This window comes from Saccostrea cucullata, unplaced genomic scaffold (genome assembly GCF_032062105.1).
Source record: "Saccostrea cucullata isolate Sc308-1 unplaced genomic scaffold, CSIRO_AGI_Scuc_v1 ctg452, whole genome shotgun sequence".
In the NCBI taxonomy this organism is placed as follows: Eukaryota; Metazoa; Mollusca; class Bivalvia; order Ostreida; family Ostreidae; genus Saccostrea; species Saccostrea cuccullata.
In genome coordinates, this window is record NW_026921340.1 from 155,237 (window position 1) to 182,603 (window position 27,367).

At 32.5% G+C, this 27,367-nt stretch overlaps 4 protein-coding genes across 5 annotated transcripts; 2 read left to right on the top strand and 2 right to left on the bottom strand.

Moving 5' to 3' along the window:
- Positions 1–1,008: 1,008 nt before the first annotated feature.
- On the top strand, positions 1,009–2,226 carry LOC134259769 (uncharacterized). Its single transcript, XM_062742374.1, has 2 exons — positions 1,009–1,216; positions 1,523–2,226. Exons 1-2 carry the CDS (start codon positions 1,070–1,072, stop codon positions 2,210–2,212), a joined length of 837 nt encoding a protein of 278 aa, XP_062598358.1. The 5' UTR covers positions 1,009–1,069; the 3' UTR covers positions 2,213–2,226.
- Positions 2,227–2,791: 565 nt separating this feature from the next.
- Positions 2,792–4,904, bottom strand: LOC134259770 (extracellular tyrosine-protein kinase PKDCC-like). Its single transcript, XM_062742375.1, has one exon. The coding sequence runs from the start codon at positions 4,435–4,437 to the stop codon at positions 3,292–3,294; it is 1,146 nt and encodes a 381-aa protein (XP_062598359.1). The 5' UTR covers positions 4,438–4,904; the 3' UTR covers positions 2,792–3,291.
- A 905-nt stretch (positions 4,905–5,809) lies between these two features.
- On the bottom strand, positions 5,810–14,872 carry LOC134259771 (uncharacterized protein CXorf58-like). 2 transcript variants are annotated; one of them, XM_062742376.1, is made up of 10 exons: positions 14,570–14,872; positions 14,078–14,177; positions 13,862–13,956; positions 13,481–13,592; positions 13,160–13,291; positions 11,877–11,952; positions 8,141–8,294; positions 7,328–7,472; positions 7,128–7,148; positions 5,810–6,238 (listed from the first exon to the last, which is right to left on the bottom strand). In XM_062742376.1, the coding sequence occupies exons 1-10, from the start codon at positions 14,827–14,829 to the stop codon at positions 6,032–6,034; spliced, it is 1,302 nt and encodes a 433-aa protein (XP_062598360.1). In that variant the 5' UTR covers positions 14,830–14,872; the 3' UTR covers positions 5,810–6,031. The 2 variants fall into 2 exon arrangements, with proteins under 2 accessions (XP_062598360.1, XP_062598361.1); XM_062742377.1 differs by lacking the exon at positions 7,128–7,148 and having other exon boundaries at positions 5,812–6,238.
- Positions 14,873–15,387: 515 nt separating this feature from the next.
- LOC134259773 (intraflagellar transport protein 80 homolog) lies at positions 15,388–26,022 on the top strand. The gene is made up of 18 exons (XM_062742379.1): positions 15,388–15,442; positions 16,121–16,211; positions 18,848–18,933; positions 19,349–19,458; positions 19,665–19,754; positions 20,019–20,156; positions 20,241–20,365; positions 20,490–20,663; positions 21,023–21,097; positions 21,282–21,445; positions 21,614–21,678; positions 21,843–21,978; positions 22,255–22,402; positions 24,009–24,180; positions 24,461–24,550; positions 25,057–25,088; positions 25,362–25,485; positions 25,624–26,022. The coding sequence occupies exons 1-18, from the start codon at positions 15,388–15,390 to the stop codon at positions 25,783–25,785; spliced, it is 2,037 nt and encodes a 678-aa protein (XP_062598363.1). The 3' UTR covers positions 25,786–26,022.
- The last annotated feature ends 1,345 nt before the right edge of the window (positions 26,023–27,367 follow it).

A 27,367-nucleotide genomic window follows, 5' to 3' on the forward strand; every position in this document is an offset into this window, starting at 1 on the left:
AGTTTGCAATTAACGTCTTTTAACCCTTGTCATTTTTTATTCATCGTCTCGAGCCATAGATGACGTTTTTTTTTATTGTGTTTGCATGGACTATATGATTCCGTATAAGCAGAATTTTTACCGAGGATTTAATTTTTGCCTAATAAGCGAGGGTGCTGTGAAGTACTTGTGGGCACTTGTTTCGGTAATAAATTTTCAACCCATGGTAAAATAATAACAATGTTATTACCATGGGTTAAAATTTTATTTCAGTAACAAGTGTCTGGGGCTAGAATTTAATATCGCGAAAAATTAATTGCATTCATTTGTTATAGCTTCTTAAGTGAGTATTATAAATTGCTATAATTACATCTCGCTAAAAATAAAATATAATTTTTTAAGGACATATCGCTAAATTGTCGTCTCTTTAAAATTTCCACTTACAAGGTAGATCGTTTTGATCAAAGGTATAATAATTAAATACCTGGGCCAGGGGATGAGAGAAAAATGGGGAAGGGGATAGAGGAGGATGAAAACTGTAAGAAGAGTAGAGAAGAAGGATAGGAAAAAGTAACTGGAAGGGAAAAGGAGAGATGTAACAAAACACCAATATAAGCCTAACCTCTCAACACTACTTGAAATGTGATCTAGTATTTAATATCTATTCATTTACCATGTTTACCATTTTCAATAATTTTAAATAACCTCGTTGGTTCTCGATACAGAAAATGTGTGTATATTCCGCTCTATTTCGTCCACATCTTCAAAAGAAGTCGCTTTTCAGTGATTGTTGCCATATTTCAATAAAAACGGAAGTACGTATTTACTTGTTACAAGAATGTCCATGCATTACTGGCTTTTCAAGTTTCTACAACTACAAATTTCACTATTTACCTTCCAAAGAAAATCTAGTCATTACATTCACGTAAACACATATTTTGCTGTATAATTTTGAAAAACAGATGATTTTGGCTTGAACTGTTCGTTTATGGAATTCTGATCATTAATCTAAAAAGGAGAATGCAATATTTTTTCACCTGGAGCGAGAAATTCCGTTGGAAGTGACAGTGCTTTTTGCAGCGTGTGAGTTATGTCGCTGGAGAACCGCATTATCCATGGTGTGCTGGACAATCATGAGGGATTTCTGCGTCGCCATCTCGTTCTCACGCCAACCGTCATTGAAGAACTCAGACGAAGGGTCATTATAACAAGCAGTACCAAGGACAGAATGGCCAAGGTACCAGTCAAGGCAGAGATTTAGAGAAAATTGACAAAACATGACTGTTGTATGAAAATGTTATAATTATGTTTCAATTCACTAATTTCAATTATATTTGAAGCTTTTTAACTCTTTTTTGCATGGTCGCTTTGGTCGCATTGCGTGCTGTTTGAAAAAAAAATTCATTGTTTATAAATCTATAGAAATGGACAAGTGCTGTGATTTTGGTTTATCTTGTCATTTCATAAATAACTGCTCAGCGGCACGCAACAAGATTTAGCATAAGTATCTTGAGATGACCAATTATTTTGAACGATTTTTCAGGTTTCCCCCGACGCTCAAATCACGCTTTTGATTGACATCCTACGTCGCCGTGGAATCCGAACTCTGGCCAAGTTTCTGCGTATCCTAAAAGAGTCCTTAGATGGATGGATAGCGGACAAAATACTGAGCACAGACCTGCGAGTACTCAACAAATACACTCTAACAGACGACAGAACGCTGACTGATTTTATCATTCGGGTCTGTGGACCACCTACCCCGGAAACCAAGCCGGAACCGCCCATTAAACAGACGACAGAACCAGCAGCAGGTCGTTTCACAATAAACAATCAAATCCAAAGACCACCAAAGCAACCCAGAAATGAACATGAAGGAGGAATGATATATTTCTTTCCTACTCCCCCTACACAAATTGCAGAAGTACCAGGACAAGTTCAACATCTGCATCACGTTTTTGAAGAAAGAAACCATCAGATCAGTAACACCTTGTCTGTATTAAAACAAGAGGAACAAGCGATAAAAGATATACTGGAGAAAAATGTCTCAGAGCAACGACATCTAAACAAGAACCAAATGGCTATTCACGATATAAGCAGACGACTGCAGTCCATACACCACGAGGCGGGACAACTTCTGAAATCGGCGCCAAATGACGACATTGTAAGAAAAAGATTGCATCACTTACACGAGGTACCTTGGAACTCGACAAAACCCAGACACAAAATGATTTGAGACACAAAGTGCAAGGAGACAACAATTATGAAAAGTAACATATAATTAAGTTTTGTTTAAATAAGAAAAAGTAATAAAGCAGATTTACATTTTTATTTCTTCAAGTCTCATAAGAACATGAATAATGTTCATTAAAGTAATATAAAGTTGTGTCGACTTATAAAAAAAATATTGCAAAATGTTTGGATTTTTAACATCGTGGAGAGTTTTCAACACCTTGATATTAATTTCTTGATCTTTTTATTACCAAAATAGCTCATAGGAGCTCGTAACGACTTATTTGTTTTGATTAGGTTTGACCATCCTTATATTTTTATTGGGGGTAGTCAATTTTTATCAAGACAAATAAGTCGTGACGAGACCCTGTGACCCAGACATCTATTTTTTGTTTGCATCATCTGTCTTTAGAACATTTCATCTATTTTGAGCAAGGTATAAAATAGGAAAAAAAAAACATCGAGAAAAATTTAATTTCATTAATGATGCATTGTCGTTATCATATATAAACATTAAACAAATTATCAAACAATGTATTACATGTAGTAAAACTACAAGATGTACATATACACAATGCATGTAATATGATTGGTGTATTATTTAATTCATATAGAGTGTACATGTATTTTAACAGCATATCAAGATAATCGTATTGAAAAATAATTACACTGTATAGCAGCCTGCTTTGCTTCTAAATATTTTCAATGAATTATATAAATTATTGTTTATTCGAAGCACTGTAATCACATAAACAAGAGGAAGTTTCGTTATTAAAAAAAAACAAAAATCAAGAATGATTTAATATAAATAACGTTGACTTTTTCTACGTATAATGTAGACGTTTTGGATAATGCCATGCTCGTAATTGTGTTTCCAAGACAACAAGAAAAAACTAAGAGGAAACCACGCACTTAAACTGAATCTGCTTTTGCACTATCGTGAAAGGAGTATTTTTTTACTTAGAGACACTATAGAAGTAACAGCTTATAAAAGCTTGCATTAGGATAAACTTAAGACTAGGGGTCAATAAATGGAATAAATAATGGACTTTACACCATAAAAGCGGCTTTGGAAAACAAGCGTTAATGCAGATAAACGAGCGAGTCCAATAATTTCTTCAGTGATCTCAGAACACCGTGATAATTCACTGACAATTCTCTCAGACGCTGATTGATGTCTTCTAACATTTTAAAACACTTTCTGGGAAAGAACTCGGGTGTTAATAGATGCCTGAAGAATAATTCGTTTGCCCTCTCCATGTTTCGTTTAGCATTATGCCCGTTACATAACCCCATCTCACACGTCAGATTGTACTCACACGAGCGTCTTTTTGTGTTGCTTTCTATTGAGTAGGCGTCACAAGAGGGCTCTAGATTATCTATATCATCTAAATCAATCATTTTAATTGTGGAATTAACCATTAGAAAGTGGTCCATTTTAAAGTCCCTCACTCTAAGAGATCCGAGGGGGGAATTAGCCAGATATTGAAAAAATGAAATAAGGTGCATCGATTGACGGATTTTATCCTCCTTCGAAAGACCTTTTAATTTTTCAATTGATAAACTGGTTCCCCTCTCAAACACAGCCACCACACCGTGTTCTGACAAGTCTGTACTCTCTGATTCTTCACTGCGAACACAGTAACCATGAAGTCTTAAAAATCCTTCGTGATTAAGCTGATGAAGAAGCAGAATTTCTTTCATTAACTTCATTGTTGGAAATACAAAACACTTTGACCGTTTTAAGTTGTCCGATCTATCCCGGTTAGGTAGACCATCCAAACACTCCCTAGCCTCTTTTTGGTGACGTGTCACCATTTTGACCACTACTTCCGCTCCTTCAAATAATCCTAGAAATGCTTGTTTTGTTACACCATGTCCAATCTTCTCCTGCAATTTAATACTTTTAATATTTTCGCAGGTAAATACAATGTTTTCATACAAACACTTAGACTGATATTCCTTGCATACACTCATAAATTTTCCATATTTTTTGCGCTCCGATAATGAAGGTTTCCAGTAAAAATCTGCATCAGGTGCTTTAGTCTGTTGTAAATATGAAATATTTGTTTTCTCGAAAAACGTTTTCTGTATCGTGTCTGTTTGAGAAGTGACACCCTTTCCCTGCTCTGGGACATTGGAGATCAGCTCCAACATGACAGCGAAATACAGGTAGATTAACAAAGGTAGGAAAACCATGAGACACCGAAGAATTTCCCTCCTCTTCATTATAAAATAGGAACTCCGGAAAACCGGCTTTTAATGACTTCTGTTTTCTATTTACTTCGAAAAACCATTTGCATTGATAAATGGTATTCTTATAAATATTCTTTCAATCGTAAATCCAATTCCGTATAGAATTGTAATTATCATTAATAGAAAGTTACAGTGCTCGGTATACAAGTAAAATTACCACAGATAAGTTTCCAAACATATGATATTTAACAAATAGGCTTCATCATATACGGATACACAGATAAACTGCAGCACTATCGAGGTTTCCAAATGAAATCAAATATCTGAGTTTCCCCCTGTGACAAACGCAGGACCATTTGTCTGACTTTAGATATCAATGTTTCATCGAAAGCGTTGATTAACTTGAAGAAGGAAAGAGTCGAGGGCTGCTCTTAATATAATTACGATTCTCTGACTTACAACAGCCTTAACGGATCAGTACCGAGGTGTCCACCGAATATACCCTAATCGATCTGCCATTATATTTCTAGCATTTTTTTCATTTTGCCCAAAAACAATTTAATATCTTGTAAGAAATTTATGGATAATTACTATTATTAATTCTCTAGAGAGTGAAGCGCTGGCTTCATCTAGTCAAAAAACTCTGACAGGACTCAACTTTGACTGGCTTTTAGAGGTGTATCATAATTATATCATTTTGTCAACGTGCTGGAGAAAGTTTTCATTATTTAATCTTCTGTCAAGATTGCTGCATCCATTCACGTCATTCTGGCGCCAAAAACCTAAAACCTTTACTTAGGCATCTATATTTTTCCTCCATCCTTTCGTTACTTTTTAAGCAAACTTTTGCATATAGCAATAAACCTTTATCTTTTAATTTTAGCGATGAAAACTGAATACTATTTGAAAATGGTGTATGATTCTACAATAAAAACGTTTGATACATTTTTACGCGGACGGTCCTAATAAATCTTTATTTATTTTCCAACAATTTAAGGCATACTTACAGTCTTGGAATGGTAATTTGATTTTTTTTTTAATTCAACCCTTTTAAATTAACTTTTAAGAAACTAATTACCATGTTTTGTTACAATGACAGTCAACGAACCAGAGTTACAAATCTCCTTCAGTCAAAGGCAATTTTAAAGACTGTGAATTCTGAGCGTTGCTTTGGATTACAAATAGCAATTGGGGCATCCAACCAGAATCAAGCCAGACACTACCTTCACAATGTCAAGGTTTTGTGTTTATCATTCCTCTGGAGGTCAAATTCAGAGTACTGAGAGTAGATGTGAACTTTCTTTTTGTAAATTAGTAAAGAAATCTTACTACATACAATAATTCTTTTTGAAAGTTTTTAATATGTATAAAACAAGTTTTATAATAAAAGTTCATTACTGAAAATTCTTTTCATAAATACATGTACATATAAAAACAACTTAGTGTATACAAAACTTCAATAAGGATTTCCGATAACAAATAACAAATAAATGCACAATCACTGAAAGCATGAGTGTATCACCGATTAGTGTTTACATAAAGTCCTCAGTGCTCTGACAGTGCTTCATGGCTTACAATAACTTCTGTGTAACCTTTGCCCTTTGACCTGTCCAATGAAATGAATGAATCACGTTTGTATGGGGAGTCGGGGCGTGGCTATGAGGTCATCATTGAATGACAGTTCCTGTGTCCACTCGTACAGCTTGCTAGCTTCTCTCTCCCACTCCTCTGGATCCTCTCCCTCCTCTCCCGTGATGCCGTATTTATCAAAGTAATCGTCAGGTTCCTCGGACACGGCCGTGGGCTCTCTGGAATCCAGGAGTTTGCTCCCTTCCTAATGGAACACAAACGGTACATGTATTAATTAATGAAATAAAGTGACTTTATATGAAGATGATTCAAAAAAGAGTATACAGACACACTGACAAATAAAGACTATGAGATTCCTTTGAGAAGAATTCCATCTTTGTATCTTTTGGTTAATTCTGAAAAAGATAGGGAGTAGGCTCAGCTCATATACCCCTGACTTGCACCTGGCCTGACAATATTCCAGTCTATTTAAATGCAACAATGTTAAACATTAGATTTTATTTATAAACGAATGATTAATTAATCAGAATATTCCTGTATTAAAGATCATGCATGTGCACTCACAGAGTATTAATTATCCTTACAAAGTTTTATGAAATTCTTTTCTCTTGTTTTAGCAGAGTTTCACTAATAAATTTTTTCTTTACACATATGTATAGTACATGTGTATCAATTTTAATCAAACTTCTAAGTTCAAAAAAGGGTGTTACTACCATTAAAAAGACAATGAATCAGCACTTTCTGCCTAAATATGTACATCTTATTTGTAATTTTTTTTTTTTTACATTTTGGGGAAAAAAATGATATAAGCCTAGAGCAGGATGACAAAAATAAGTTGTTTCTTTTTTTGAAATACTTGTGCATTCCTCTACAGAAAACAAACTAGATGCAAAATAAATTCATTATCCAAATTTTTTGAGTATACAAAAAATCCTACTTTTAATAGTAAATACTGAAAAATTAAAATACATGCTGTAAAATGAAATGAGGCTTTTAACAGCTAATAAATGATCACATATAAAAGGGTCTAAAATAAAAAGCATAATGCAGACAAAATATGTAATAATGAAATATATATCTACAAGATACATAACATCTAAGCATAATTGATAATTCTAATGACAAAGTCTTACCGAGCTAGAATCATATGTGCTCTATAAGAAAGTGTTTTAGACATTTTATTTTTAAGCATTACTTTATTGAAAACCTTTAAAAATGGTGAAACAAATCACTCAATCATTATGTATGGTAAGTTAACTGCAAATCTTAAAAGGTCTTGTTATAAAAATAACAGCTGGCTCAATTAAGAATGAAATGAAGAGTTTATACTTACTCTATCGAGACCATACATCTTCCTCAGCTTAGAGGCGCGTGCCTTGGCCTGCCTAGAGCGGCGACTGGAGACCGGGTGACTGACGTACCCAGACATTTTGGATTTGGGGGTGGTTAAAGGGGCTCCCACAGGAATAGATTCTGACCTGTATAAAATTAAATTAAACAACTTCAATGATTTCACAATGTTTAAAGGCCATAAATTTATATACAGTGTATTATAGTACATTAATTTTTTTTTTATTCAGAAGTGTGTTAATTTCTACCAGTCACCAATGGATAAATATTTACTGACTTCATATCAAGGTAGTATGTATCACTACGTATATGGTCCTAACAGATCAATGGAAATTATACGCAGAAAAGTATATTTATATCCACCTGATCTCTAATACCGTGGAAATGTCAGGGCTATTTGAAAGTCCCATCCACTTTTTCTTTGAGTATTTTACCCTTGATATCTAGAATCCTTTGTGATATCTCTATTTTTTTCTCATTCCCGTTGAGTCTGAGATAATGGGGTTCGAGTATAACAGTAAACTAAGTAGATCCATTTTAATTTTAAACCATCTGTATAGATATGTACAATTTCTGCAATATCAATCCCTATATATATTATTAAACAAACATAGAAGGCATTTTATTATCTATAATTATACAAGACATTACCCACCTGAGCGTGGATATGGCCCTGATTTATTGATACAAGACGTTACCCACCTGAGCGTGGATATGGCCCTGATTTATTAATACAAGACGTTACCCACCTGAGCGTGGATATGGCCCTGATTTATTAATACAAGACGTTACCCACCTGAGCGTGGATATGGCTCTGATATGTTGGACTTTGATCTCCTGTGACACGGGTCTCTGTACCAGCAGCGGGATTTCCTGTCTTAACCTGGGCGTCACTCTCTGATTGTACAGGTAGTCTATCACATCATAAAAGACGGTCCTCCTTGACAATACTGTATAAAATATACACTGTAATAGTCAATCACATCATAAAAGACAGTCCTCCTACACAATACTTAAAGAGGAAAATATACCATAAAAGATGGTCCTCCTAAATAATACTTAAAGAGGAAAATATACCATAAAACATGGTCCTCCTAAATAATACTTAAAGAGGAAAATATACCATAAAAGACAGTCCTCCTAAATAATACTTAAAGAGGAAAATATACCATAAAAGATGATCCTCCTAGACAATACTAAAAAGAGGAAAATATACCATAAAAGATGGTTCTCCTAGACAAAACTAAAAAGAGGAAAATATACCATAAAAGATGGTTCTCCTAGACAATACTAAAAAGAGGAAAATATACCATAAAAGATGGTTCTCCTAGACAATACTTAAAAGAGGAAAATATACCATAAAAGATGGTCCTCCTAAAAGCTTAAAGAGGAAAATATACCATAAAAGATGGTCCTCCTAAATAATACTTAAAGAGGAAAATATACCATAAAAGACAGTCCTCCTAAATAATACTTCAAGAGGAAAATATACCATAAAAGACAGTCCTCCTAGACAATACTAAAAAGAGGAAAATATACCACAAAAGACAGTCCTCCTAAATAATACTTAAAGAGGAAAATATACCATAAAAGACAGTCCTCCTAGACAAAACTAAAAAGAGGAAAATATACCATAAAAGACAGTCCTCCTAGATAATACTAAAAAGAGGAAAATATACTATAAAAGACAGTCCTCCTAAATAATACTTCAAGAGGAAAATATACCATAAAAGACAGTCCTCCTAGACAATACTAAAAAGAGGAAAATATACCATAAAAGACAGTCCTCCTAGATAATACTAAAAAGAGGAAAATATACTATAAAAGACAGTCCTCCTAGATAATACTAAAAAGAGGAAAATATACTATAAAAGACAGTCCTCCTAAATAATACTTCAAGAGGAAAATATACTATAAAAGACAGTCATCCTAGACAATACTAAAAAGAGGAAAATATACCATAAAAGACAGTCCTCCTAGATAATACTAAAAAGAGGAAAATATACTATAAAAGACAGTCCTCCTAAATAATACTTCAAGAGGAAAATATACTATAAAAGACAGTCCTCCTAGACAATACTAAAAAGAGGAAAATATACCATAAAAGACAGTCCTCCTAAATAATACTTCAAGAGGAAAATATACTATAAAAGACAGTCCTCCTAGATAATACTAAAAAGAGGAAAATATACCATAAAAGACAGTCCTCCTAAATAATACTAAAAAGAGGAAAATATACTATAAAAGACAGTCCTCCTAGACAATATTAAAAAGAGGAAAATATACCATAAAAGACAGTCCTCCTAAATAATACTTCAAGAGGAAAATATACCATAAAAGACAGTCCTCCTAGACAATACTAAAAAGAGGAAAATATACTATAAAAGACAGTCCTCCTAAATAATACTTCAAGAGGAAAATATACCATAAAAGACAGTCCTCCTAGAAAATACTAAAAAGAGGAAAATATACCATAAAAGACAGTCCTCCTAAAAAATACTAAAAAGAGGAAAATATACTATAAAAGACAGTCCTCCTAGACAATATTAAAAAGAGGAAAAATATACCTAAATAATACTTCAAGAGGAAAATATACCATAAAAGACAGTCCTCCTAGACAATACTAAAAAGAGGAAAATATATAAAAGACAGTCCTCCTAGATAATACTAAAAAGAGGAAAATATACTATAAAAGACAGTCCTCCTAAATAATACTTCAAGAGGAAAATATACCATAAAAGACAGTCCTCCTAGACAATACTAAAAAGAGGAAAATATACCATAAAAGACAGTCCTCCTAGACAATACTAAAAAGAGGAAAATATACCATAAAAGACAGTCCTCCTAGACAATACTAAAAAGAGGAAAATATACTATAAAAGACAGTCCTCCTAGACAATACTAAAAAGAGGAAAATATACCATAAAAGACAGTCCTCCTAGACAATACTAAAAAGAGGAAAATATACCATAAAAGACAGTCCTCCTAGACAATACTAAAAAGAGGAAAATATACCATAAAAGACAGTCCTCTTAAATAATACTTAAAGAGGAAAATATACCATAAAAGATGGGCCTCCTAAATAATACTTCAAGAGGAAAATATACTATAAAAGACAGTCCTCCTAGACAATACTAAAAAGAGGAAAATATACCATAAAAGATGGGCCTCCTAAATAATACTTAAAAGAGGAAAATATACCATAAAAGACAGTGCTCCTAGGCAATACTTAAAAGAGGAAAATATACCATAAAAGACAGTGCTCCTAGGCAATACTTAAAAGAGGAAAATATACCATAAAAGACAGTCCCCCTAGGCAATACTTAAAAGAGGAAAATATACCATAAAAGATGGTCCTCCTGAATAATACCTAAAGAGGAAAATATACCATAAAAGATGGTCCTCCTAAATAATACTTAAAGAGGAAAATATACCATAAAAGATGGTCCTCCTAAATAATACCTAAAGAGGAAAATATACCATAAAAGACAATGCTCCTAGGCAATACAGTTGATTCTCGATAAACCGCCACCTTTTGTAATTTAGAAATCATGGCGGTATAACAAATTTGGTGATGAACTGAATTTTCCATCTTTTAAGAAATAAGACGTAGAATTATCGTTCTTAGAAATAACATTTAGAGTTTCTATTCTTATTTTCACATGTACATGCATATATAAACATATTTCTAAATTTAAGAATACTTCAAGTAATTTTTATATGTTCAATTTCGCTAAAACAAAATATTCAGTTATGAAATTAAGACAAGTACATGTGTATGCATGTAAATCTGCGATATTGGAAAAAAAAAATGCTGGGTCAATTGTCGTGATATATTGCCTATAGTACGTAAAATAAGTTCTTGAATAAATTCATTTGTTTATGAAATCATTTTTAATGAAACGTTCACAATTTCTGACTTATAATTATTTTTTAAGCAAACTTTGCATTGTTTTTAAAAGCAGAGATCATCAAAATAATATTGTTATCGGCTTATTTCACAACGACCGCTTTCGTGGCGAAGCCATGACTAAATGATTTTATTAAACAGAAAATAAAATTATTCTAACAGTTCAATGTTAAAATTATTGTTTACTTAATTGCATGGTTGCACTGGTTTACTGCTTTACAACAGGGATAGCGTCAACCAATTAGCCGTGCTTCACTGACCACATGCATATATCGAGATAATTGACACTTAAAATGGATGCTTGTTGTGAAAACAGGGTGGCGGATGGCGGTATGCGAATTTGGCGTTATAAAGAGAATTTTATATAGCAGGAAAAACGTTCTTGGGAAATCATGGCGGTATTGCGAAAATGGCGATGAATCGGATGGCGATAATTCGAGAATTGACTGTACTTAAAATAGGAAAATATACCATAAAAGACAGTGCTCCTAGACAATACTAAAAAGAGGAAAATATACCATAAAATATCCTAGACAAGACTTAAAGAGGAAAATATATGCTGTCAAATATATTGCAGTTTCTTATTTTCAATTGAAGCAAGAGTTTTAGAGAGTTTGTTTACCATCTAATGTGAGTTTTCTCCAGTAATTTTCTTTCCCTCCCAAAGTAGCAGGGGCCTCATCTATATTGGCCAGGTACTGAAAATGGAGAAAGAATATCATGTATTATATTCATCATTAAAGTAATTAGTCTCTTTGACTGAACTAAGGAAAAGTTAAAGCACACTGTATAGTAAAACTCAGTTATAGTGAAGTCCTGGGGACCTGTGAATTTAATTCACTATATCCGTAATTCATTATATCCGTATAACAAATTCGCAATATGGATGTTTTCCTTCAAGAATTACTACCAAATATGTTAGGGAAGCAAAGATTACAAAACATATCTTCGATAACTAAGGTTTTATTATGAATTGAATTTATATACAAATACTTAAAGGAAATAAAGTCAGATAATTTTATCAAGTTTTTTAATAATCTATGAAAGTTCGTTATACAAGATGTAAATTTTATTATATTTAACCTCTACGGGACTCAAAATCAGTTCACTGTATCCGTAAATTTGTTTATATCAGAGTTTGTTATAACCGTAAAATTTTACAAAGATTTGTTAAGAATTTTGCCGGGGACCCAGAAAAACTTCACTATATCTGTGAATTCGCTATATCCGTGTTCGTACTAAACGAGTTTTACTGTACATACAAAAAATTATGATTCATCTTGTGCAGATCATATAATTTAATTGTTGATATCTTACGGTGCTTATAATTTTAGCACCTTTCAAGCAGACAACGTATGTTGCACTACTTAAGTAATTTAAGAATAATTTATTAAATTGTGAATAAATTAAATCAATGCATGGCAAGAATATCTACAATACAGTGCTAATTAATAGCTGTGCCATCCACTTTAAATTTTATTTACATGTAGAAAGATATTTACAAAATTTATATATGTAAAAGTTAGCTGAGGAAAGTGGTTAAGTTGTAACCTGTAATTTTGTATATACCTGCATGTAATCCTTTACTGTAGTGACATCTATTTCGTCCGTGATTTTGTATATACCTGTATGTAATCCTTTAGTGTTGTGACGTCTATTTCGTCTGTGATTTTGTATATACCTGCATGTAATCCTTTAGTGTTGTGACGTCTATTTCGTCTGTGATTTTGTATATACCTGCATGTAATCCTTTAGTGCTGTGATGTCTATTTCGTCCGTGATTTTGTATATACCTGCATGTAATCCTTCAGTGTAGTGACGTCTATTTCGTCGGTGATTTTGTATATACCTGCATGTAATCCATTAGTGTAGTGAAGTCTATTTCGTCGGTGATTTTGGATATACCTGCATGTAATCCTTTAGTGTTGTGACGTCTATTTCATCTGTGATTTTGTACTGCTGGTTATACATGGCGTCCTGTAACATCTGATCGTAGAATTTCCTGTTCCCCATGTTTCTCAATGAATCTTCAGATGCCTGTAAAATTTTTGTGTCTTTGTAAATTGTTACTCCTACCAAAGCAGTATACTCTCTACAATAGTACAACATCTATATTGACATTTCCATCTCCTTGCAAAAGGACACAATAAACTATATGTAGGGGCAGAATTTTTTTTAGGGGTTATACAATTAATTAAAAATTGTTCAATCCTTTAAGTAACTTACCTCTGTTGCTGGTTTGATTACTCGTCTCCCACTGAGGTACTTTACACCTTTGCCTTCTGTGTGGATAAATATCTTGAAGAAAATCATGGGAGGGAACTCTTGTCCACCGAATCTAATGAAGGAGAAAATAAACTGATCTTAAAATATATACTTGATTACATTATTTTATCTTATACATGTGGAGGATACTGCCCATGAAATAAACATATCAAATTATATGATAAAAAAAATGAAATATAAATCTAGATTCTGTCGGAAAAATTATTAACAATATAATACAAATTTATATCCTTAATGACTTTTCTGAATCTAATTGTGATCTGATTTAGTGTGATTTAATGATTGATTTACTTAAAACTAAGTCTGATTTTTATGACTTACCTAAACCTAACTCTGACTTGATTGACTTTGTCATTAAGGAGTTCGGCTTCTTTTGGACACACTTTTCTTAATATCTCTTTTGACAGAGAATTTTCCTATTAAAAGAAAATGATCGAGTAAAGATTTCATTGTGAAGGAAATGCATACAATCATCCATTCTGAACACATTAATTTGCATGACATTATATTTAGAGATATATTGAATTTTGTACTTACAGCAGCACATACAGCATGCTTTAACAATCGGAACATCTGTTTATCTCTAAATGCAATCCACTGTCTCTCAATGATGGTAGCAGCAGCTTGTCTGATTAATCTTGAGAAATACGAAGAAAATTATGAAAACAACTACATATTTAACACAAACAATAAAAGGAGAAAATCTACAAGCATATATTATTTTACATGTATTTACTATATATAGTTTCTATCATTTTTAATAAAAATAGATCAAAGTTTTATGATTTGTTACATTTTCGTTGTTAGAAATACCCTTTCAAACTATGAAATGAAACAGGATTGAAACAGATATAGTTGAACATAGGTATCTTACACATTAATATCTTGGATGCCATGGATTACCAATTCCTTTTTAGTCATGTATTTTTATCTTTATATCTTAAATCTTTAGACATCTTTAAGTTTTTATAATGATCAAGAGAAGGAGATTAAACTGTATACACTAAGCTAATGGTAAATCGATCTTACTCTCTTTCTGATTTCTGGGGCTGGCGTAGATTTTTGCTAGTTCCCTGATTAACATTTGATCGAGCAAGATAATCTTTTGAGCTAACAGGGGTGGTGGTTAAAGCTCTGCTTCCAATTTCATCTGGCAAATCCAGCCCAGGACTCTTAGTTGGGGTGCCACCTCTTTTACTTGCAGCTGATGGAATCTTCACATTTATTGATGTCTTACTTCCAACACTTTTGGCGTCTGGACTTTTTGTTTCACTTCCAGATTCTGACATCTTTACTATATTAGAATATTCCTATAACCCTCTGGATATTAAAAAAAAAAATTAAAGTATAATCACAGATCTAGTATATGTATACAGAAATTTAGAATAGCTTAATTGTTTCTACCAGCATCACATATGAAATAAAAAGAAGTAATTTAAGAATCAAGGCCATTCACAAGCTGACTTAATACCTGTGAGTTGTAAAAATGTGAAATTATAATTTTAAAATAAACTTTTATCTGTTCTACACAAAAGATTACTATACTGAGGAAATTCGGTATGTGTACTTGCCACAGATTCAGCAACTCTTTAGATTTTCGATTAAAATCAAATACAGCTGACTTCTATTACTTCATTTTCAATAAATGTCCATGTAGATACTTATTAAATAATAAATCTATCGCATAAAAAACGTAAAAGTTTTACGTCTCTATCACAAACATTTGGAGATAGCTTCCGTAGAAACTCATCCCACAATGCAACATTCTTACTTCGTGCGCATGCCCAGATGCGGAATTCCAGACGGCGAATGTTTTCATATAGTGTGTGTTTCATGCTGTTGAAGACATGAGATTAAAAACTTCGTTACAGAAGGAACCTAAACATATCCTTTGTTATACAAGTGATTCATCATATCCAATAGAAACTTTACACTTGATTTGTTAAATTTTGAAGGCAAAGTCTAATTTTGTTCTGCAGGTAAAAGAGAGAATTTGCAAAATTTTCTCTTTTTTCAGCAAAGGACAGTTAGTTTATCAGTTGTACAAATCTTTTTATTCGTGAGTCAGTGATCAGTTTTAATTAGTATAACAGTCATTTGTATGAAAATACATTCTTTTTTCTGACATACTCCAGTTTAACAGTAGATTGTTGTCACTCATTACTGTATTTGTGATAATACAGTGTACCAGTTATTTGTTATTGTGCCAACATGCTTGTATATCATTCCTTAACACAGAACACATTCAGAACTTGTAAGCTGTGTTGGATGGACGACACCAAGGAATATATATATATCCCCACAGACATGCACTGGTTCCCGAAATCTGCTAAAAGGGGTTTTTTAAACAATCACATTACGGCATTGATAAGAATGATTTACCAGTGTATATTAATATATATGTTGTCAAAATCTCAAATATTTTATAGTCTTTTTTGGGCATTATAGATCAGTCTTTTTACTGATGAATTTAATTCAACAGATTCAGTCAAATTAATACATGTAGACATGTAAATGGATAAATGGATGTTTCATACAGAAATTGATGGCAATAGTAGAATTAACATGTAATTTTTGAAGGAAAGTTCCATTTGATAAGCAAATCAGGACGAGTTGAGAAAAGTGTAGATGCCCATAAAGGAGCGGTTTTATCTGGACGCTGGAGTTATTTGTTAGAAAAATGTTCATTTGCATATTAAAGTGGTACTAACTGGTGAATTACAGACCTGTTGTATATTTTGCAAAGTAGTCGGTGTATTTCGTTTGAATTTTCAAGCAAGAGCAATGTTAAACATTTGAAAAGATCACTGTAAAGTTTTTGTTAATTTTCATTTTTTAGCTCACCTGAGCTGAAAGCTCAAGTAGATCACATTTTGTCCGGCGTCCAGCTGTGTTGTCTGATCAAGAACCGCTGGGCCAATTTCAACCAAACTTGCCACAAAGTATCCTTGTATGAAGGGGATTCAAATTTGTTCAAATGAAGGGCTACGCTCTCATTCAAGGGGAGATAATTGGGAATTAATGAAAATTTGGTGGCATATTTAGGTCACCTGAGTAAACTCAGGTGACCTATTGCTATCTGTTTTCGTCCGTCGTCGTTCGTCGTTTGTCGTGCGTTAACATTTGAACATTTTCAGCTTCTTCTCTGCAACCACTGAACCAATTTCAACCAAATTTGGTACAAAGCATCTATGCGTGAAGGGGAACAAAAATTGTGAATTTCATGATCCCGATGTGAGGGGTGGGGCCAAAACCACTAAAATTAGTGCAATCTTTAAAAATCTTCTTCTTTACTCCTGGACATCAAGCAGTCAAACTGTTTGCTGATTGTTCCCATTCAAATCTGCTAGGGCGGGGGGGTAGTGAAAATGCATTATTTCTTTGAAAATCTTCTTCTCTGCTCCTGGGTATTAAATAAACCAACTAAGTACATAGTTATGATGAGTAAGATCCAAAATTGTGAATTTTATGGCCCCAGGGTCAGGGGTTCTGGTGTTACCTCTATTGATTATATAGTGAAAATACATTAATTCTGAAAATGGTATTAAATAAAAACAATCACATGATAAGCAAGAGTGCCTCTACCAAAATTGTGAATTTTATGGCCCCAGAATGATTTATTATATAGTGAAATGTATATTAATATATATGCTAATGATCTAATTACATATAAGGCCAGGATTTATTTTATTTTCAGTTTTACAAATATTTTAGAAAAAAATAAAACAATTTTTTTCTTTGGATGTCAAATTTGATAGATTTCAAATTTACGTCGCACTTCCGGTTTTTAGATGAAACGGCGGGTAAATAAAGCTAATCCAAGAATTTAGCATGGTTTAGTGTAAAATTCATCGATTAGAGTGCCATTCAAAACGTTTCACGACTTTGTCGCACAATGACATGCTGGTGAGATAATTATGTACAAAAGTAACTGTAAATTATTTTGGAGGTTTTAAACTGCCCGTGGTAGCTATTGCATATTGCCAGGGAAATTGATGGTCTCTGTTATAGCTTACAGTCTAAGCATCATTCTTCAGAAAATGGTTGCTTATGCATTTTAATGAATAAAACTATGGGAAAGTGAAGTCCATTTGAGGAAGAAATAAACAATAACCTGAAGTGAAGAAAAAAAAAATTCAACTATTAAAAGGCAAGAATATACAAATATATGTAGTATCATTTGTATCAGCCAGAAAAATTATTTTACACTTAATTGAAAAAATGTTGACCCTACTCCCCAATACTTCCTGTCTGTTTTATGATAGGAATTAGAATTTTAGGCATCAAGTAAATTTTAGAACAATGTCTACACATTCACCTAACACATATTAAGAAAATGAAGATGTATTGAAAGACTTTTAAAGAATTGATTTTTTAAAATATATTTTGATCAACATCACAAAATTTATATAACAGGTAGATAATAAGCAATTAAATGTTCTACTTTCCTATTTGTATGCATTATGTGTCCAGTGGTAAGGAGTCTATTAGCATGATTAGGATAGCATAAAAAAGAATGTACAAATGATAATAATTGATTTATAAAAAAAAAAATTTATTTCCTTCTCCTTCGGGATTTTTTATTCTCATGTTCATAACTAAACTTAAACATAAAAAAAAAATGCTGGCCTTATAAGTCCTCTTTCAAAATAGATAATTTCAGGGCTGCTGGGTCAGGGGTACAAGGGGGTACTGACTAAAAATAAATTAATGCTTTGAAATCTGCCCTTTGATAAGCAATGGTGCCTCTTTCAAAATTGTATTTCATGGCTTTTTTACCAAATGTGGAAAGTTGTTACATGATATCATTTTGCCTCTTGTTTAAAAATCTTCTTTTTCAGGAAAGATGAAAAGCAAGAGTTGTAATGTTAAACATTTTACATAGAAATAAGGAAAATTCTTTAAAAACTGTGACAAAGTTTTTGTTAATTTTCAATTTTTTATTTTTATGGCCAAAATCTGTTTTTGATATATATATATAGGAAAATTCTTTAAAAATCATATAAAAACAGCAAATCCATGATTGGTAACTTTTGGATTTAAACTTAACAATAAAAAGCCATTTTCTACTTTTTCCTACCCTTAGTGACTTTACTGATTTTTACTGTGGAACTTTAATTTGGGAACTTTAATTTGTTTATACTGATGATTCAATGAATCTGATATACTTAACATATTTTTCATTCAAGTGGATGTTAATGGTTAAAATCAGTGAACATTAGATATCCATGAAATATGATGATTCTAAAGTATATATTACAAAGGGTTACAATATAGAATTATTGTTGTCATTTTGTGAATTATGAGTTATTTTTCCTTGTTAGCTGGTGAAGATGGACAAGTAAAAATCTGGTCAAGGAGTGGAATGTTGAGATCCACACTGACACAAAACAGTAAGTCAAAAATCAGAGATGCTGATACATCATACCTAGGAAGAGACAAAGGCAATTTTTGTATGAATATACAGAAAAAAATATAATAATCATGTATTAGCTCAAAATACATAAATCTCTTTTGCAAAATCAATTTACATGTAACTTAGACCAAGTTTAGCTTTTTCTAATATCTTGTCTATCTTATATTTAACTTTAAAATTGCTTTTCAATATACTGATTCAAATTCTTAAACAATTATATTAAATACTTTTTTTTTCAAATGAATGTAAAGAGGAAAATAATTTGGAAAAATTATGTTTTAGTCTTATTAGGAAGTTCTGTGAGAAGAATTTCGTATCTGTAAATATTACTCACTGACTGTGATATAACTTGTGGGTAACACGATATTACTGAGTGTGATATGAAATTATAGGTAACACGGTTTATGGTGTGGCTTGGGGACCCGATTCAGACCAGGTTTTGTTTACAAATGGGAGACAACTGGTCATAAAGTCACTGCAGGCAAACGCCAAACCAACAATGGTAAGAATGTAAACAGTTTATCATCTAGGCATGTGACTGAATGATCAAAAGATGTTTCAATGCATTGTGAACATTGCATATCAAATAATGTATGCCATAATGGTAAAATATTTATCATAATTTTCAAAAAATCTATGTATTTTATGTTTGATTAAAAAAATTTTTATCTCTGTCCTTGATATTCAGTTTTAGTGATTTGTTTTCAGTGGAAGGCCCATGACGGTGTCATATTGAATGTTGACTGGAACCCTGTAAACAATCTCATTCTGTCTGGGGCAGAGGACTGTCGCTACAAGGTTTGCTCAGCTATGCAAACAAAAAAAAAAGATTTTTAAAAATGTAATACCTGTAGTATTTGAATCAAAGATCAAGTTTACCATGCTTACTACTACATATTGCAAAGCCTAACCGTAGAATTATTTAATTAACTGATTCGATTTTTCAGGTCTGGGACACCTATAGTTATATAATATAAACTGGTATGAGACACCTATTGTATTATATAACTGATTTGATTGTTCAGGTCTGGGATATTTATGGTCATATTTTTTATTGTTCAGGTGTGGGATACCTATGGCCGTATTATGTACAGCAGTTCTGTCCATGATTATCCCATAACCTCTGTAGCCTGGACCCCTAACGGAGAACTTTTTGCTGTGGGATCATTTAACACACTCCGACTCTGTGATCAGGCAGGGGTAAGAGATCAGCACAATACTAGTAAATGATTCATGTTATAATGAATTTTGTATATTTTACCTAAAGTTTTATTTCTCTACCAGTGGTCATACTCTCTGGAGAAACCTAACACAGGCAGTCTGTTTAAGCTGGCTTGGTCCAGTGATGGTACACAGGTGGCAGGTGCTTGTGGGAATGGTCAGGTGCTGATAGCCCATGTCATAGAAAAGTAAGCACTGGTATTCAGATCCATGTCTACAATTTAACCTTTATCTTGCAGTGTTTGGTCACAATTTTGTTTTGTTATGATATTTATATTTTATTTTCTGACACCTCCTGTTTTTTATTTACAGGCGTTTGGAGTGGAAGAATTATGAGGCAGTGGTTGTAGGGAGCAAACAAATCCAGGTGCGGAATGTGATGAATGAAGCCGTGGAGAAGCTGGACTTTAGAGACAGGGTCATCAAGGTCTCCTTGTGTTTTAATCATCTGGTAGTGGCCACAGCTTCACAGTGTTACATCTACAAATGAGTGGGATTCATTGTTTGTAAAAAGCTATATTGTCACCATTAAATTTGGCTATTTTCTCTTAATATGTACACCAAAAGGTCTCGATTGTTAATAAATGGCTGTAAACCAGCTATTAATTGCTCACATTTTGGCAGTGTGAAATTAATCAGTGACAGTTAATTTTTGTGACAATCGCTGGAATTCTCTACAAATGCAATGCAAAATACAAGGTTTTCAGTGATAAATATATTAACGTTAAAGAAGGTCGGAAAATTTGCTGATATTTATGGCACACAAATAAAAGCTGTTTTACAGTATATATTGTAACATTTAACTGGTACTTATTGGTAATTTCAGTTTATTTTAAACCTTTTAGCACCAAGAATTGGAATACTCCTATGATATTTGATATGAAGGAAGGCAACATATCATTGATTCTTCAGGCAGAGAAGTAAAATTTTTTTTTCAATTGATTATTACACTGTAGTTGACAGACTTCTTCATTTAACACATCTTAAACTAAGAAAAAAGATGACATATAATATAGCTAAAATTTTATTTAAAATTTATGAATTAAAAGAATTACAATACAATCATTGAAAGCTAATGAACATACATGTATGTAATTTTTATAGGCACTTCATGCTGGTAGATAGTTCTAATGTATACATCTACTCGTATGATGGACGAATGGTTTGCTCTCCTAAATACCCTGGCATGAGAGCAGATATTTTGAATTATCAGACAGTTTCTCTCAGCAATGATACAGTGGCCATCAGAGATAAAACAGATGAGAAAGGTACAGCAATTTGTTCATTGAAAAATTGACATTTTTAAGTCTTTGAATCAAGTATAGAAATTAATGATTAATTGAAATTCCTTAAAAAATTTGACAGCATGTTAAAAAATGATATTTATGTGTGAGATTTTTTTTTCATGTTAAAAAATATTTTTTTTATTTGTATAGTCATATATGTCTTTGATGCACAAAATGGAAAACCACTAGGAGATGGAAAACCAATCACACACAAGGTATAAAATTGTTTGGGTTTTTTTTTTTGGGGGGGGTGTGTGTGTGAAAGGGTGGTAATGGTTATGGTTTGGATGAGGGTAGGATTGCTTTATTGTATAGCTATCATTAAGATAATGCAGTAAATGAAGTTATCTAAACTGACTTTCTTGATTGATATCCTCAGTTGGAGGTGATGGAGATAGCTCTAGACCAGTGTGGTCCCGCCACTGAGAGGAGACTGGCCATCATAGACAAGAACAGAGACCTCTATCTGACCTCAGTACGAGTGTTTGGGACTGAGAGAAAGTCCAATAAATTAGGTAAGCTTGAGAAATTTACTGCTAGTAGACAATGGGGGGGTCACATTATATTTAGCACCCTTAAAAAAATCAAGAGAATTCTAATAACTATTTTTGGGACTTCCATGTAAAAAATTCAATATAAAGCCTGATGGATGGTAAGTAATGTTAACTTTTAGTTATTTAACTACATTTATGGTGTTTTTATTCATGGTGAAATGCCCATTCTTAACAATCTGGCATTCTCTATTGTTATTCCTTGTGATGTGTTTATTGAGTCGGTGTGGTTTATTACAGGAAACATGATCCAATCACTGTGTTGGAATGACTCGGCCAACATGTTAGCCGCACTGGCTGATGGCAAGTTCACAGTATGGTACTACCCCAACACGATTTATGTGGATCGTGACTTAGCCAGCAGAACTGTGTTTGAAAAAGAAGCAAGGTACAAATTTCTCTGTTCTGAAAAAAATTAATTTTTTGTCAGCTCACCTTAACAAAGTTTGGGTGCATCCAATGATAAAGTTTTGGAGCAGTTTTCTTTTCAAGTACGTCTTTCTCCTGTATTGATCAGAGTTGCCTGGATGTTTTATAGACACCAAAGAGGTTTCAGTTGTGGAATTTTCAGCCAAAGAAAGACCATTTTAACCTGTTTGGAGCAGTTAAAAGTTTTTGAAGCAGGTCTCACTGCCAAAAAAACTAATGGCTTCCCCTAGACCAAACTTGAATGGAAGAGACATATTGGGATGCACACTTTCAGTGTTTGCAGACTTGCTTCAGATGCTGTATCTGACCTATATTTCCAGAGATTTTAGTGCTGGTTCATTCCAATGTAACTACATGTTTAATAAAAATTGTCAACCATACATACTTGGATGATGCATATAAGAATCACACAATCAAATGCTTTGGGTGCTATGTCTGACCTACATTTTGTGTCTGAATGACAAGGTTAAGTTTTTTGAGTAGTTCAGTTCTCATGTACAGTTAACTGTAACTTGCATGTATAATAGATTTCAGATGTATACTTCCAGACATGGTGTACATGCTGAATCTTTCTTTTCTCTATGCTTGAACAGAAAAAAAAGATTTTTAATCCATTATCAAGTACCCAAAAAATCCCAACACAAACCAAACTTGTATAAATATTTCATATAGGTAAAATAATAATACTTTGTAAAGTGTAAGACTTCGTTTTACTTAAAGATTTTGTTGATTTAGCTATGTAATCATAATTTAACCATGTCTTTAAAAAATATTTTGATTATTGAATCTGGTTACATGTGACTTACATATAACTTTTATGTTAACATTTAAATTTGCTGTTCATTAGTAAAAGGTAAGACATCTACACCAGTACTACTACATGTATATTAGTGTTTAGTGGCTCTTTATTTATACATATATACAGGGGAGATTTTGTGCAATACAGAAACATATATTAATACTATTTCTTGGATTTGGTACAATGTTATAATTCACCAAATACCTTAAATACTCTCTGATTCATTATTCTATCTTTGTTTGGCACTTGGTTATTGGAGACAACCCCCTGTTGGTTTAATTCTTTATCAGGGATTTATTAAAATCAATGTTATGATTTACAGGTAGAAAATGCTTTTTTCTTTTCATATTTTATTTGTGAAATTTTAAAAATGCAGTGCTTTAAAAAGGAAGTTATATGACAAGTTTGTGTAATATTTTTTTGTTAATCATTTCAGAACCTTAATAAAATTTGTTGATATTTATAATTTAGTACAAGTTTAAAAAGGCTTTGCATGTATTATAGATTTATACACTATTTTATTAGAGAGTAGATATAAATTGCATGATTATTTCAGTTGGCGTTCAAAATTGTAAATCAGTGTTTTAGATATATTAATGATGTACACTAACAATTTAAAAGTATATAGGATATTGTTCAATTTGTCATTGAACCACTTTCTATAAAGAAGGACAGAAAAACTAACATTAGTAATTTCAGATTCATCCTTTTAGCAATGTATTGCTTGTTTCCAGATTATAATATTGTTGACCTGATTTGATTTCAGTGAGTTTGGTAAGAATCCACAGCTGTTGAATTTTATCGGTAACCACATCATCATTCGTCGGGCCGAGGGTTCTCTGGTCGGGACGGGAATCTCTCCGTACCCCGCAATTCTACACAGCTACGTCCAAAACTCACGCTGGGACGACGCCGTGAGACTCTGTCGATTTGTTAAGGTATATAAAGAAAGAACTGTTTATTTGAGATAATGTACTACTTTTTCTTTTAATTCAGTATTACATGTAATGCATATGTAATATTGGTAAAGAAATTACACAAGAAATTACAAACAAAGATGACATACCTTGTATACATGCAGTATTTTATCTGTTGTATTTGAATATCATAGCATGTTTAAATCCACATTTCATCTGTAGAAATGTGGTTAAATCTTAAATAGGTTGATGTTTTGTGTTTATGTTTCTACTTTTAACCTATTGTCATAACTCTAAACAGGATGATGTATTGTGGTGTTGTCTGGCGGCCATGTCAGCTTATGCTAAAGAACTGAACACCGCAGAAATTGCTTATGCAGCCATCAAGGAGGTAACAATTTAATTAAAAGTCCACTGTAACATAAATGTAAAATATATTTAAAATGTCAAAGATACACCTGTATTATAAATTGCAGAACTGTAGTTCAATAAGTATAAAATATCCAGAACATTTTGTGATGTTGGTATAAGTTTGGTCACAGTAATTTAGTGTTGTGTATTTGTGTAGGCAGAGAATAATCGTGAATAAAATATCCAGAACATTTCTGTGTATAATAATAGATGTATTTTGTGATGGTGGTATAGTTTAGTGTTGTGTATTTGTGCAGGCAGAGAAGGTGCAGTAAATATATAACACATAGTGAACATTAAGGATATATCCAGTACAACTGGGACAGGTAAATATATAACACATAGTGTACAGCTCTACAACTGGGACAGGTAAATATATAACACAGAGTGTACAGCTCTACAACTGGGACAGGTAAATATATAACACAGAGTGTACAGCTCTACAACTGGGACAGGTAAATAGTGTACAGTTCTAAACTGGGACAGGTAAATAGTGTACAGCTCTACAACTGGGACAGGTAAATATATAAATACATTACATGTAGTGTACAAATGGGACAGGTACTTGTAAACAGTGGTGTTCAGAAAGTCAAAAGTGATTTTAAAAATCAAGATTCTTTTAGATGGTATAAACTTTTTGAATAAAGTTTTGCAACGCTCACTAACTCTCATAAATTAGACCTCTAGTTCTATGTAAGAAATGAGTATTTTTTAGCCAATTTTTTTTTCTAAATTGTGCCATAAAGTTGTATAAAATATAATAAACATGGCAAATGTTTTGATTTTAATAGGGCCCTAGAGTTGGCTGTCAAACATAAGACACATGTAGACACAGTGCTCGGCTACAGACAAAGGTATCTAGAGAGGTTTGAGAAGAAGGAGAAAAACAAACGCTTCCTACAGTACAGTGAAGGGGTGAGTCCTGTTTTCTTCAATGTATATAAGTAAAATATGATAGTCATATTTCCACCAGTATAAATTTTAGATTGTAATGCCCCTTTTGATTGGAATATAAAGAGGTTAAGTGTATGGTTTGTCTTCACTCGTTTACAGATTGAGATTGACTGGGAGAAGATAGATGCTAAAATAGAGATGGAATATCAGAAAGAGAGAGAAAGGCCTGAAAGAACACCAGCGCCCTCTGGAGCGGGAATTAGTGACAAACCCGAGAGGTCAGAACGCCCGCGGGGACGTTCACAGTACTCCGGACACTGACCGCTACCGAATCTCTAGGGTTATTTATATCTGTGATACATTTATTTATGTTCTGACATTTTAAGTTAAGATCAGTGAAACGTGACATGATCATTGCTTCTGAGCTGTGACTATAACATTTAGTGTAGAACGACGACATCTTCATTCCGTCCAAGGTCACACACAGCTGGTGTGTCCATCTAGGATTTTTAAGAACAAATACTTACTTAAAAAAGTAATAAAAGAATGAAAGCACAAGTCTAATTTTCTTTTGTAAATTAAATTGAAAGAAATGATTAAGAATGTTGAAACAATTGATTGCAATTTTTCTTAAAGATGTGGAGGGCAGAAGCATAAAATTGAAACAATTTCTCTTTTTTATATTCAATAATAACGAACAATCGCAGTTTAGCTCAGAATAAATAAAGCTATTTACCAAAAAAAAATTAATCAATAGTTTCTCAGGCATTGCCGTATCAGTTCAAAAACGGCTGCATTGATCAATTTTATTGAAAAGGGAAAATGACTCGATTTTCTATTTTTCCATGTTGAAAAAGAAAATTGAGTTATTCTCCTTTTCATAAATGCTAAAATAGACGTTTTTATTAGATAAACAATATATTTCTTTTAAATTTACAGTATTTTATGACTTAACTTTTAAATAAATGTTCAGAATTACATTATTTAAAGTTGAATACATGGTATAACTAATTTCAGAGAGAGAACAAATACATGTATTAAGAATTAGTAGATATTATCATTTTGTTGAACAAATGCCTTTAAAAAAGGTGTAAAAACTGCTTCCAAAAAAAAAAAACTGCTCGTCGCATTGAATTTAGAATTTTTTGGCCTGAGAAACTATTAATTTTTTTTGGGCCTTAGCTGGATATGTAAAATAACATAAAAAACCTTAAATGTATGTACATGTAGTTAATGTCAGATACAGAAAGAGCCTTCTTGCTTCTCCCTAATAATTTTTTTAACAGTACAGATCAACGCACTTTCTACGCTCACATGGTTTTTCGCACAAATTAAGGTCACCTTTTTTTGTAATAAATGAACGTTATCGACCTTTAATACGAGACATAGCCCGAATATATATTTAATACCTCATGTTAAAGGTACATATTCTTTATATTCATTATCTTAAAGTTTAAAAGTCGATGTTTTAATGGGACTTCATTAATAAATGACTTGATGCTACATCTGTATGATTTCACCATTTGTATTTACAAATTAAAATAATCCAGTTTTCTTTGATACTATTTAGTTGAAATTTTCAAATTGACATCCTAAAGATGAGTATTTTTCGAAGTACTTTGCACATTTTCCATTTTTGTCGAAATGTAGCGCCGAAAAATGACAATGCTGCATAAAGAAATCATGTCAAAAGACAGGATAAAAAAGTATGGTTCATCTTTCTAAAATAGTAAATTGTTACCATTGAAATGAAAATTCTTTTACATTTACTGTCTGTGGTCGGATGTATCTTTCATGATGCTAGATTCAGAAAGTAACCCCAAAAAATACCAGCTTTTTAACATAAAAAGCAGTCCAACAAATGAGAAATACTAATATTATCTTGCGCTTTATAGAGTCATGT